At 48.9% G+C, this 14,104-nt stretch overlaps 1 protein-coding gene across 1 annotated transcript in view; it reads left to right on the top strand.

Moving 5' to 3' along the window:
• Positions 1-14,104, top strand: part of TMCO4 (transmembrane and coiled-coil domains 4) — a gene marked incomplete at its 3' end in the record, with an annotated part of 54,755 nt that overhangs the window by 16,347 nt on the left and 24,304 nt on the right. Inside the window, exons 5-9 of the mRNA XM_082274806.1 lie at positions 3,772-3,869; positions 4,735-4,878; positions 8,581-8,700; positions 8,813-8,977; positions 9,668-9,804. Coding sequence (XP_082130932.1) covers positions 3,772-3,869; positions 4,735-4,878; positions 8,581-8,700; positions 8,813-8,977; positions 9,668-9,804 — 664 coding nt within the window. The remainder of the gene's footprint in view (positions 1-3,771; positions 3,870-4,734; positions 4,879-8,580; positions 8,701-8,812; positions 8,978-9,667; positions 9,805-14,104) is intronic.

Below are 14,104 nucleotides of genomic sequence, written 5' to 3'. Positions count from 1 at the left end.
TATAACGAGTGGGCGTAGCTCACAAATCCTCCCACCGTACGTCTGTTTTCCTCCATACAAAGAGCTGATTGTATCATTGGAAGAAAACACACGCTGGGATCGGAGTACTTCTTCTGCTTCGGTGGCTCCATGCTGCACCTTGTTGTGAAGGATCCGTGCTGTTTTGTACATGTAATTATGTTGTTTGTTTCCTCTGTGTTCTTCTACTGTTGTTCTTTAATAAAAACAATCCAAATAATCAGATTCACCCACGTCAAGTCTTAGCGGAACTCCAACCAATCCAATCATTGGATTGAGATGCCTCGTTCCTCCCGATGTACACTATGGGCAGACGTATGTAGACCCCCCTCTATATAATGGAGTTCAGGTGTCTCCAGTGAAGGGTCCTGGTAATACTCCTTCATTTAAACACATTGTAGACAATTGTGCTCTTCCAACCTTGTGGTCGCAGTTTGGCAAAGACCCTTTTCATTATGAGCATGACTTTGCCCCTGTGTACAAAGCCAGCTCCATAAAGACATGGTTTGACCAGTTTTGGTGTGAAGGAACTCAAAGGTCCTGCACCAAGCTCTGACCCCAAACCTGCTGAGCACTTTTGAAATGAATTGGAACGCCGATTTTGAGCCAGGTCTTCTCATCAAACATAAGGACCTGGCCTCACAATTCATCTTTTGGCTTACTGGCCACAAATTCCCGCAGACCCACTCCAAAATATTGTAGGAAGTCACCCAGGTGGAGTAGAGCCATGCTCCAACATTTTGTAGGAACTCTTTCAGGTAGAGTAGAGCCAGCTCCACAAAGACCTGGTTTTGAGCTGTTTGGTGTGGAGAACTTAAGTGTCCTGTCCTGAGCTCTGACCCCAACCCTGCTGAACACTTTTTGAATGAATTGGAATGCCAATTTTGAGCCCGATCTTCTCATCAAACATCAGTACCTGGCCTCACAATTGTTCTTTTGACTTAATGGACACAAATTCCCACAGACATATTTCAAAATTTTGTAGGAACCCATCCACGAAGAGTGGAGCCAGCTCCATTAATACATGATTTGTCCAGTTTTTGTGTGGAGAAAGTCAAGTGTCCCGTGCCGAGCTTTGACCCCAACCCTGCTGAACGCTTTTGGGATGAATTTTAATGCCGATTTTTTGAGCCAGGTCTTCTCATCAAACATCCGTACCTGGCCTCACAATTGTTCTTTTGGCTTAATGGAGCCAGGTCTTCTCATCAAACATCCGTACCTGGCCTCACAATTTGTTCTTTTGGCTTACTGGAGCCAGGTCTTCTCATCAAACATCCGTACCTGGCCTCACAAGTGTTCTTTTGGCTTAATGGAGCCAGGTCTTCTCATCAAACATCCGTACCTGGCCTCACAATTTGTTCTTTTGGCTTACTGGAGCCAGGTCTTCTCATCAAACATCCGTACCTGGCCTCACAATTTGTTCTTTTGGCTTACTGGAGCCAGGTCTTCTCATCAAACATCCGTACCTGGCCTCACAAGTGTTCTTTTGGCTTAATGGCCACAAATTCCCACAGACCCACTCCAAAATTTTGTAGGAAGTCACCCAGGTAGAGTAAAGCCAGCTCCACAAAGACCTGGTTTTGAGCTGTTTGGTGTGGAGAACTTTAAGTGTCCTGTCCTGAGCACTGACCCCCAACCCTGCTGAACACTTTTGGGATGAATTGGAATGCCGATTTTGAGCCCGATCTTCTCATCAAACATAAGTACCTAGCCTCACAATTGTTCTTTTGTCTTAATGGACACAAATTCCCACAGACATATTTAAAAATTTTGTAGAAAGCCTTCCACGAAGAGTGGAGCCAGCTCCATTAAGTCATGATTCGTCCAGTTTTTGTGTGGAGAAAGTCAAGTGTCCTGCGCCAAGCTCTGACTCCAACCCTGCTGAACACTTTTGGGATGAATTGGAACGCCGATTTTGAGACAGGTCTTCTCATCAAACATAAGTACCTGGCCTCACAATTGTTCTTTCGGCTTAATGGACACAAATTCCCACAGACACATTTCAAAATTTTGTAGGAACCCATCCACGAAGAGTGGAGCCAGCTCAATTAAGACATGATTTGTCCAGTTGTGTGGAGAAAGTTTAGTCAAGTGTCCTGTGCCGAGCTTTGACCCCAACCCTGCTGAACACTTTTGGGATGAATTTTAATGCCGATTTTTGAGCCAGGTCTTCTCATCAAACATCCGTACCTGGCCTCACAATTCTTCTTTTGGCTTACTAGAGCCAGGTCTTCTCGTCAAACATAAGTACCTGGCCTCACAATTGTTCTTTTGGCTTAATGGCCACAAATTCCTGCAGGTACGCTCCAAAATGTTGTAGGAAGTCACCCAGGTAGAGTAGAGCCAGCTCCACAAAGACCTGGTTTTGAGCTGTTTGGTGTGAAGAACTTAAGTGTCCTGTCCTGAGCTCTGACCCCAACCATGCTGACCACTTTTGGGATGAATTGGAACGCCAATTTTGAGCCAGGTCTTCTCATAAAACATAAGTACCTGGCCTCACAAGTGTACTTTTGGCTTAATGGCCACAAATTCCCACAGACCCACTCCAAAATTTTGTAGGAAGTGGTAGAGTGGAGCCAGCTCCATTTAAGACATGATTTGTCCAGTTTTTGTATGGAGAAAGTCAAGTGTCCTGTGCCAAGCTTTGACCCCCAACCCTGCTGAACACCTTTGGAATGAATTGGAACGCCGATTTTGAGACAGGTTTACTCATCCAACATCAATACCTGACCACACAATTGTTCTTTTGGCTTAATGGACACTAATTCCCACAGACATGCGCCAACATTTTGTAAGAACTCTTTCAGGTAGAGTAGAGCCAGCTCCACAAAGACCTGGGTTTGAGCTGTTTTGTGTGGAGAAACCTAAGTGTCCTGCACTGAGCCCTGACCTCAACCCTACTAAGCACCTTTAGGATGAATTGGAATGCAAATTTTGAGCCAGGTCTTCTCATCCAAAATCAATACCTGACCTCACAAATGTTCTTTTGGTTTAATGGCCACAAACTCCCACAGACACAAGAGGAACACAAGAATCCTGCACAGAGCCCTGACCTCAACCCTACTGAGCACCTTTAGGTTGAATTGGAACACCGTTTGTGAGCCAGGTCTTCTTATCCATCATCAGTAGCTGACTTAAAAAATGGGAGCTCCATATTAATGGCTGTGGATTTTGAATAAGATGTCCAACAAGCTCATACAGGAATGATGATTAGGTGTCCATCGATCACATACCTCAACCCTACAGAACACCTTTGGGATGAGTTGGAACTTCGATGGTGGATTGTGGATATTCTCATCCAATATTAGTACTGACCTCACAAATGATCTTTTGGCTTTATGGACATAAATTCCCACAGACACACTTCAAAATTTTATAGGAAGCCATCTAAGAGTGGAGCCAGCTCCATAAAGACATAATTTGACCAATTTGTTGCAGAGGAACCTAAGTGTCCTGCACAGAGCCCTGACCCCAACCCTACTAGGATGACTTGGAATGCCGATTGTGAGCCAAGTCTTCTCATTCAACATCAGTACCTGACCTCACAAATGGGAACTCCATACTAATGGCCATGGTTCTGGAATGAGATGTCCAAAAAGCTCATACAGGTGTGATGGTCAGGTGTCCACAACGTCTGCCCAGATAGTGTAAGCTTTTAATGGTCTGATGCTGCATTCTCCCTCAGCATTTGTAACCGGTGTACTTGAAATTGCTTGTTTCTGTGTGTCATCAAAGCCCTTTTTCTCCTTGCAGGTCAGTGCAGGCGTCTCGCAGAAAGAAGGAGAGCCGGAGGAAGATGAAGAGGTATTTTCTCATCGGTCTAGCAACCGTCGGAGGCGGCACAGTAATAGGTAAGAGATCATGTGGCATAGTAGCACAGTAAGAGGTATGTTTAGCATAGCGATCCTAAGTGACTGAAGGAAGAGAATTTTGTTATCCTGGGCAACCAATGAGATTCTGCCTTTGGAGCATCCCATGCAGTATTAAAGGATAAAAGGGAACTTTGGTTGGTTGCAGTCGAGAAAAAACCTGCAGTAGTTTGTGTCTCTGCCCCTCCCACAATGGTGAGATTTTCTGCAATAGTTTGTGTCTCTGCTCCTCCCGCAATGATGAGATTTCCTGCAGTAGTTTGTGTCTCTGCCCCTCCCACAATGGTGAGATTTCCTGCAGTAGTTTGTGTCTCTGCCCCTCCCACAATAGGAATGTTCCGGCCACAATAGGAAAATTTTCCTCCTGTAGTTTGTGTCTTTCCTCCAGCCACAATGGGGAGATTTCCCTACAGTAGTTTGTGTCTCTGTTCCTCCCACAATGGAGGGGTTTCCCTGCAGTAGTTTGTGTCTCTGCCCCTCCCACAATGGTGAGATTTCCCTGCAGTAGTTTGTGTCTCTGTCCCTCCCACAATGGTGACATTTCCTGCAGTAGTTTGTGTCTCTGTCCCTCCCACAATGGTGACATTTCCTGCATGTTGTTTTCCTGGGCAATCAATGGGATTCTACCTTTGGTAGAATCCAAGGTAGGGAGGGGAGGGGCAGAGACACAAACTACTGTTGGGAAATCTCACCATTGTGGGAGGGGCAGAGACACAAACTACTGCAGGGAAAGTATTAAAGGATAAAAGGGAACTTTGGCTGGTTGCAGTGGGGAATACTGGAGGACACCTTTTCTCATTGACTGACCACTCTCTGTGTGATGTCATTGGTTACTCTTATGATACAGGTCTTACTGGAGGGCTGGCCGCCCCACTAGTCGCTGCAGGAGCTGCCACCATCATTGGAAGCGCAGGAGCTGCTGTCCTGGGGTCCACGGCTGGCATCGCCATCATGGCATCTTTGTTTGGAGCAGCCGGAGCTGGTCTCACAGGTAAGCGATTCCATCGGGTTCGACTCTTCCATCATCTGTTTGTGCCCCGCTCTCTTCGATGTTTTATTCTGATCAGCTCTTGTTACCCGTTTTCCATGCGTCCTCAGTTTGCTGGCCTCCCCCATTATTTAGGGACTTACACAGGTGCCTTTATGTGTGCCAAAGAAATGTCCGGTGGGGTCACCCTAAACTAATGATGTCTTGTCATGGTCACAGCAGTTCCAATGGCTGCAGCAAAGTACTGGGCCCCATCAACACAGCACCTTCATCAACACAGCACCTTCATATTGTAGAACCATTTCAATGTAATAGACTGACACACGGATGAGGTCATATGAAACAAGGCAAACATACACCGATCAGCCATAACATTCTCACCACTGATAATGGTAAAGGTAATAACACGGAATATCTCATTACAATGCCATCTGAAAGTGGGTGGGATATATTAGGCAGCAAGTGAACATGTTTTTCCTGAAGTTGATGTATTGAAAGCAGAAAAATGGACAAGTGTAAGAGTTTGAAGGATCAACTCCAAAACTGCAGCTCTTGTGGGATGTTCCTGGTCTGCAGTGGTCAGGACCGACCAAAAGGGGTCCAAATAAGGAGAAGCAGCAAGAGGGTCATGCAGCCTAAGCTTATTGATGGAGGTGGGGAGGGGAAGGGTCATTGATGGAGGGAAGGCTCATTGATGGAGGTGGGGAGGGTTAGGCTCATTGATGGAGGTGGGGAGGGTTAGGCTCATTGATGGAGGTGGGGAGGAAAGGCTCATTGATGGAGGTGGGAGAGGGAAGGCTCATTGATGGAGGTGGGAGGAAGGCTCATTGATGGAGGTGGGAGGAAGGCTCATTGATGGAGGTGGGGAGGGAAGACTCATTGATGGGGGTGGGGGAGGGAAGGCTCATTGATGGAGGTGGGGAGAGTTAGGCTCATTGATGGAGGTGGGGAGGGTTAGGCTCATTGATGGAGGTGGGGAGGAAAGGCTCATTGATGGAGGTGGGAGAGGGAAGGCTCATTGATGGAGGTGGGAGAGGGAAGGCTCATTGATGGAGGTGGGGAGTGAAGGGTCATTGATGGAGGTTGTGAGGAAAGGCTCATTGATGGAGGTGGGGTGGGAAGGCTCATTGATGGAGGTGGGGAGGAAAGGCTCATTGATGGAGGTGGGAGAGGGAAGGCTCATTGATGGAGGTGGGAGAGGGAAGGCTCATTGATGGAGGTGGGGAGGGAAGGATCATTGATGGAGGTGGGGAGGGAAGGCTCATTGATGGAGGTGGGGAGGAAAGGCTCATTGATGGAGGTGGGGAGGAAAGGCTCATTGATGGAGGTGGGGAGGGTTAGGCTCATTGATGGAGGTGGGGAGGGTTAGGCTCATTGATGGAGGTGGGGAGGGAAGGCTCATTGATGGAGGTGGGGAGGAAAGGCTCATTGGTGGAGGTGGGGAGGGAAGGCTCATTGATGGAGGTGGGGAGTGAAGGGTCATTGATGGAGGTGGTGAGGAAAGGCTCATTGATGGAGGTGGGGTGGGAAGGCTCATTGATGGAGGTGGGGAGGAAAGGCTCATTGATGGAGGTGGGAGAGGGAAGGCTCATTGATGGAGGTGGGGAGGGTTAGGCTCATTGATGGAGGTGGGGAGGGTTAGGCTCATTGATGGAGGTGGGGAGGGTTAGGCTCATTGATGGAGGTGGGGAGGGTTAGGCTCATTGATGGAGGTGGGGAGGGTTAGGCTCATTGATGGAGGTGGGGAGGGAAGGCTCATTGATGGAGGTGGGGAGGAAAGGCTCATTGATGGAGGTGGGAGAGGGAAGGCTCATTGATGGAGGTGGGAGAGGGAAGGCTCATTGATGGAGGTGGGGAGTGAAGGGTCATTGATGGAGGTGGGGTGGGAAGGCTCATTGATGGAGGTGGGGAGGAAAGGCTCATTGATGGAGGTGGGAGAGGGAAGGCTCATTGATGGAGGTGGGAGAGGGAAGGCTCATTGATGGAGGTGGGAGAGGGAAGGTCATTGATGGAGGTGGGAGAGGGAAGGCTCATTGATGGAGGTGGGAGAGGGAAGGCTCATTGATGGAGGTGGGGAGGGTTAGGCTCATTGATGGAGGTGGGGAGGGAAGGCTCATTGATGGAGGTGGGGAGGGAAGGATCATTGATGGAGGTGGGGAGGGAAGGCTCATTGATGGAGGTGGGGAGGAAAGGCTCATTGATGGAGGTGGGGAGGAAAGGCTCATTGATGGAGGTGGGGAGGGTTAGGCTCATTGATGGAGGTGGGGAGGGTTAGGCTCATTGATGGAGGTGGGGAGGGTTAGGCTCATTGATGGAGGTGGGGAGGGAAGGCTCATTGATGGAGGTGGGGAGGAAAGGCTCATTGGTGGAGGTGGGGAGGGAAGACTCATTGGTGGAGGTGGGGGAGGGAAGGCTCATTGATGGAGGTGGGGAGGAAAAGCTCATTGATGGAGGCGGGGACTCTTTGATGGAGGTGGTTAGGGAATTCTGGCCTGTGTAGTCCAATCCAATAGAAGAGCTCCTGGAGCTCAAATTGCTGAAAAAGTGAATGCTGGTTGTGATAGAAAGGTGTCAGAACACACAGAGCATCGCAGTTTGTGGTGTATGGGGGCTGTGTAGCCGCAGGCCGGTCAGGGTGCCCATGCTGACCGGTGTCTACTGCCAAAAGCCCCTACAATGGACACGTGAGCATCAGAACTGGACCACGGAGCAACGAAAGAAGGTGGCCTGGTCTGATGAATCGTGTTTTCTTTCACATTATGTGGCTAGGCGGGTAAGCGTGCGTCACTTTCCTGGGTAAGAGATGGCACAAGGATGCAATATGGAAGAAGGCAAGCCGGGGGGAGGCAGTGCGATGCTTTGTCTAGTGTGGTCCATACCTGGACGGGTCAGGGCTGTTTTGGCGGCAAAAGGGGGACCTACTCAATATTAGGTGGGTGGTCATAATGGTATGGCTGATTGTAGTTTATCCACCCAATATGACCACAAATACAAACAATGGATGACTTCCTCCATGTTTGTGTGCTGCAGACACAAGTAAATAAACCCATTAGGCTATAGTCACAAGGGGTTACTGACCCGTATACCTGGAAAAAGGGGCTGCCTTCACCCGAGTAGGATGTACAGGTGATCATGCCGACCTGTGCAGGCAGCCTGTTTAAATCAATGACAGACTGCTGGCTGCACAGACCTGTACGGATCTCCACACTCACCCAGAGTGCACATCCATGTGGCTCCAATGAACGGATCAGAACGCAGTCTGTCCAAGGGTCCCCAAACACACATAATGCTTCTGATGGCAAATCCTGAGTATGTGACATACCATAATATACAATGCAGTGCCCTTCATGGTCCTAATATAATATACACTATATAAGATTGATACCTCTTATTAAAGTAGATGGAAGTCCAGTTACTCATGTGAGCTTAAACACGTTGATGTCCTTTCAAAAATCTTCAATTTTTTTTTAAATCTGCAGTATTTATTTAAATAATCCCTGGTGACCCTGCCAAGAGGCAGGCACGTCTTGTTATAGGGTGACAACGCTCTGTTCCTGTCTCCAAATTGTGCTCCTGAGTTGTCACCTCTTATTCAGTCTTTCAACGCAGTCTACAATTGGCCATTTCAACTTCCCTATACATAGCCAAGGCCCATTATTGTCACCTTCAGGAAACCCGCCCTGAGAAATGTTTTGTTGTCTCCAGGCTACAAGATGAAGAAGCGAGTTGGCGCCATAGAAGAGTTTGAATTTTTACCTCTTACCGGAGGACACCAGTTGCACATCTCCATCGCCATAACTGGATGGCTGTCCACCGGCAAATATGGTAAGTGACGCATTTTGTGAGGGATTTGAAAATGATGTGACTGCCATCACCCCCAGACCCCCCCAAGCAGCGTCCTTTTTGGCTCTCTTGTAATTGATGGCTTGTTGTCCAGGCAGCTTCGCCGGCCCGTGGCACAGCCTCTTGCACTCCGCCGAGCAGTACTGTCTGGCCTGGGAGTCCAAATACCTCATGGAACTGGGAAACGCATTGGACGCCATATTGAATGGTCTGGTGAACATGGTCGCCCAGGAGGCCCTGAAGTACACCATCTTGTCAGGTCAGTCTTCCATGACCATGGGTGGTCCCATCACACCCTTGTCAGCCCACTGTGTAATACAAGCAAAAATGACACCGTGCCACAAGCGCTAAAGCTTTGGATTCCAGATCTGTGTGAGCGGGGGAAGGAGATGTAAAAAAAGTTCCAAGACTAGTGCAGCTGGCACAAACACATTTGGAAAATCCAGCATAAGGTCAACCAGGGCAGAGAGACCGCACTCGATAGTCTTGGGCAGCAAGAAGAGGGGCCAATATCCATGTTGGATGGAAGAATCTGTCGGCCGTTTGGGGAGCAAGCTGTGCGGGGAACCAAGCCGGGGATGGTGTCACAACGAGACGGCAATAGGAGGTGTGGAACACTGATGGATGCATCCAGGCGCACCGGCCTCCCAGGCTTGGTTCCCCACATGGCTGGCTTCCCAAACGGCCAACAGGTTCTTCCATTCAGCACAGATATTGGCATCTCTTCCTGCTGCCCAGGTTGTTGGATCACATTTGTATAATCCATCCATGCCCAGAACACCAGTGTGGTACCATTGGTTTTTTATTCATTTACTCCATGTTGTGAACAATAAACTTTATTGTTTTTAATTACTTCCTGGTTCCAATTATATTGCTCCTTCCTAACCAAGATTATCGAGCGCTGTCTCTCTGCCCATGCTGTGTAATACAACTGTCTTTTCCTCTCCAGGAATCGTGACGGCACTGACGTGGCCGGCCTCCCTCATCACCGTGGCCAGTGTGATTGACAACCCCTGGGGCGTGTGCCTGAGCCGATCAGCAGAAGTTGGCAAACACCTGGCACACATACTGCTCAAACGCCAGCAGGTAACGAGTCTCCGGGCTATCTGTACCATTTCCCATCACAGCCTTTCTGCTTTCCTACTAACTGTCTGCAAATAACTGCTGGATTGCCACTGCTACCCTCTATAATCCCTGGAGCCTCTCGGTTTTTTTCTCTTGCTCTCCCAATGCCTTCACATTTAGTCACTTACCTCCTCTTCCCTCCCTCTATCCTCCTTTTGGTTCCTTTCCCTTCCACCCTCATCTCCTCTCCCCATCTCCCCCTTTCTTTTCTCTCCTCTTCTCTTTTCTTTCCCCTCTCACTTATCCGGTCTTCCTCCCCACCCCCGTCTTCTCAATCCTTATCTCACCTGCCTCTTCTCTCTCATTCCTTTCCCATCTACCCTTATTTCCCCTCCTCTCTCTTTACCTCTTCCCTCTCCTCTTCTCTCCACTGCCCTCCTCACCTCTCTCCTCTCATCATCCCTCTTCTCCTGCTCATCCTCCCACTTCTCCTCTCCTTTTCTCCTCCACTTCTCTTCTCTGTCCCCTTATCCTACCACCTCTCATCTCCTCTAATTTTTCCTTCTCCACCCCCCCCCCTCCTTCTCATTCCTCTCCCCTTCCTCTTCTCTCTCCTTCCTCTTCTTTCATTTTTCCATTCCCCTTCTTCTCCTTTTCCCTTCTCTCTCATTCCTTTCCCATCTACCCTAATTTCCCCCTCTTGTACATTTAGCTCCTCTCTTTACCTCTTCCTGCTCCCTCTCTTGTTCCCTCACCCCTTCTTTCCAATGCTTTCCAATGCCCTCCTCACCTTTCCCCTCCCATCACCACTCTTCTCCTCTATTCCTCTTCTCTGCTCTGTCCCCTTCTCCTACCACCTCTCAACTCCTCTCCTTACCTCTTCTTTCCCCCTCTTTTGTTCCCTCTCCCCTTCTCTCACCACTGCCCCCCTCACCTACCCCCTCTCCCCTCCCATCATCCCTTTCCTCCTTCTCTTCTTCCCACCTTTTCTGCTCCACTCCTTTTCTCTTCTGTTCTCTTCTCTGCTCTGTCCCCTTCTCCCACCACCTCTCAACTCCTCTCCTTTTTCCATCTCGCCTCATTCCTCTCCACCCCCTTCTCTATTTTCCCCTTCCTCTTCTCTCCCTTTCCTCTTCTTTAATTTTTCCTTCCCCACTCTTCTCCTCTTGCCTCATCTCTCCCTACCCCTTCTCTCGCTCGATCCTTTCCCATATACTCTCATTTCCTCTACTCTACTTTCATCTTCCCTCTCTTTTTCTTTTCTTCCCTCCCTCTTCCTCTTCTCTCCCCATTCTCTCCACTGCCCCTCTCCCCTCTCCTCCCCCCTTTCCTCTCTTCTCGCCTCCCTCCTCTCTATTTTTCTTCCCTGATCTTTTTCTCTTCTCTCTCTTGTCACTCTTCCCTTCCTCTTCCCCTCTCTTTCTTTTCTCTTCCCCTTCTCTTCTCCTCATCTTTGACTGGCTCTCTCCCCCTCCTCTTCCTCTTCTTCTCCCCTCGGCTCTCTCCCCCTCCTCCTTCCTCTTCTTCTCCCCTCGGCTCTCTCCCCCTCCTCCTTCCTCTCTCCCCCTCCTCCTTCCTCTTCTTCTCCCCTTGGCTCTCTCCCCCTCCTCCTTCCTCTCTCCCCCTCCTCTTCCTCTTCTTCTCCCCTCGGCTCTCTCCGCTTCCTCTTCCTCTTCTTCTCCCCTCGGCTCTCTCCCCTTCCTCTTCTTCTCCCCTTTGGCTCTCTCCCCCTCCTCCTCTTCCTCTTCTTCTCCCCTTTGCCTCTCTCCCCCTCCTCCTCTTCCTCTTCTTCTCCCCTCGGCTCTCTCCCCCTCCTCCTTCCTCTCTCCCCCTCCTCTTCCTCTTCTTCTCCCCTCGGCTCTCTCCCCCTCTTCTTCTCCCCTCGGCTCTCTCCCTCTCCTCTTCCTATTCCTCTCCCCCTCCTCTTCTTCTCCCCTCGGCTCTCTCCCCCCTCCTCTTCCTCTTCTTCTCCCCTCGGCTCTCTCCCCCTCCTCTTCCTCTTCTTCTCCCCTCGGCTCTCTCCGCTTCCTCTTCCTCCTCTTCTCCCCTCGGCTCTCTCCCCTTCCTCTTCCTCTTCTTCTCCCCTTGGCTCTCTCCCCCTCCTCCTCTTCCTCTTCTTCTCCCCTCGGCTCTCTCCCCCTCCTCTTCTTCCTCTTCTTCTCCCATCGGCTCTCCCCCTCCTCCTCTTCTTCTTCTTCTTCTTCTTCTTCTTCTTCTTCTTCTTCTTCTTCTTCTTCTTCTTCTTCTTCTTCTTCTTCCATCGGCTCTCTCCCCCCTCCTCTTCCTCTTCTTCTCCCCTCTTCCTCTTCTTCTCCCCTCGGCTCTCTCCCCCCTCCTCTTCCTCTTCTTCTCCCCTCGGCTCTCTCCCCCTCCCTTTTTTTCTCCCCTCTCCTCCCTTCATGCTTCCCTTTTTCACATTTTTTTTATTATTTTTTATATATCCTTTCTTCTTCATCCTTTCTTCTTCATCCTTTCTTCTTCACTCTCTTGTTTCTTCAACTTACCGATTGTCACCGTCTCCTCTTATTTTTCTTGATGTCTCTCTATTCTTTCTAGTCTCTCTCTGCTTCTGTCTGTATGTCCCTCTACTTCGCCATGTGATTGGATTGGTGGGCAGTAGGTGGCGGTACCATTTTGTGGATGGTGACACACGCACACAATTATTGAAGAATCCATAAACCTCTTTTTAGCAATGAAAATGAATCTCCCTGTGTATAAAGGGTTTCGCAGTGGGGTTGTCAGACGTGTGTTAATTTCATTCCCGACAGCTGATCTCTAATGAGCATATGTTCTCTGCATTGGGGGGATGGTAATTGTCTGCTAAGTGTGGATTATGAATGGCTACTTCACCACACTCATTATGCCCAGGAACTGCCTGGCACGTCTCGGGGATCTACCATGTAAACACTTGTCCAGGAACAGCTGTGTGGGCTCATACAGGGGAGGGTGACTGCAATAACCTCCTCAGGGAAACTGGAATAATCAGTAAGGTAAAGGAAGGAGCAAAAATGCAGGAAACCATGACAACCAATTAGATATGTTTAATGAAACCACATCATTAGGATAGAACATTTGAATATGAAATAACACTCTAGTTATGTATTTATTCAGAAATCATAAAGTTGTACTTTTATATACTGCTAATACACAATATTCAAGCTGAAGCTGCATTATAATAGATCACCACAAGATGGCAGCAAAATACCTAGTGCAACATCTGAGCTTATAATGAATTCAAAAAAGACAAAGTGGGTTATCATTACCTGGCTGGGGCTCATTGGTGAGCAAATTGGCCTTGAAAGCAAGTGGCTGTGAGTTAAAATCCCTTTTCAGTTTGCGTGTTCTTCAGCAACCAATGTCTCTTAGCATACACATTGTTTGTAAGCCGCCATTGCTGGCTGTCCCTGTGGCTCATGCTGTTCGAGGGGTGGTTTGTTTATAAGGCTTTCTGGGTTCAACTCCACACTTCCTCTTTAAATCCTCCGTCATGCAGGTATCTTCAGTTATTGGATTCCGTGAGATTTCTGCTTTCTCTCTTGTCTGTGTGGCTCGTTGGGTTGGGCTGCAACTCTACAGAGCCCTGCTATATTGGTTCAAATCCTTCTCCCACCAAGTGGTTGTCTTTTATCTTCATGCTAAACTAAGCAAAAATCTGTGATATGGTTGGGATTGTATTTAATGATTGTTGTCCTGAGTGTGTGGCTCAGTGCCGGTGTTGGTAACGGAGGGCTTAAGAGTTCAAATCCCAGCAAAGGTGCAACTATACAGAGCCCTGCTTTATTGTCCTGTACTTGTTGTCCTGAGCGTGTGGCTCAGTGTGCTGGGTGCTGGTGTTGGTGTTGGTAACGGAGGGCTTGAGAGTTCAAATCCCAGCAAAGGTAACTCCATGTCTGGTGCGGACCAGAGAAGGTGCAATAGCCACCTCAATGTGATGTGGATGTGGGTGCAAAGGCCACTTCAATGTGTGAAGGCCACACTTGTGTCAGCTGTGCAATCTCTGGAGAGTATGAACCATAAAAAGGTACATGGGCAGTACTGGAGTGGCAAAGGAGGTGGTGTGAAGATGCCAATGGAGATCTCCTGGTGAAAAAAAAAAAAAAAGTTGCACTTTTTCTAGGCCTTGGCCAGCCCTCACCCCCTCAGATTGCTACTGAGGTTTACCAATCCAGTTCTGCTTCATCTTGATTGATGCTGACATCCCTTGTGCCAAGGTCTGGCTGTTCACTATGTACCCAAGTCTCTCACCTTACAGGTTGTTTGTTCCTTCCATTGTGGTGCACCATACCACCTACCTTCACTTCCACACCTTACATGTCCCATG

The sequence above is a fragment of the Pelophylax lessonae genome (assembly GCF_965119305.1).
Source record: "Pelophylax lessonae genome assembly, chromosome: 12".
NCBI classification, from domain to species: domain Eukaryota; kingdom Metazoa; phylum Chordata; class Amphibia; order Anura; family Ranidae; genus Pelophylax; species Pelophylax lessonae.
The sequence above is the reverse complement of the archived record's forward strand: the minus strand, read 5'-3'. Positions and strand labels throughout refer to the sequence as shown.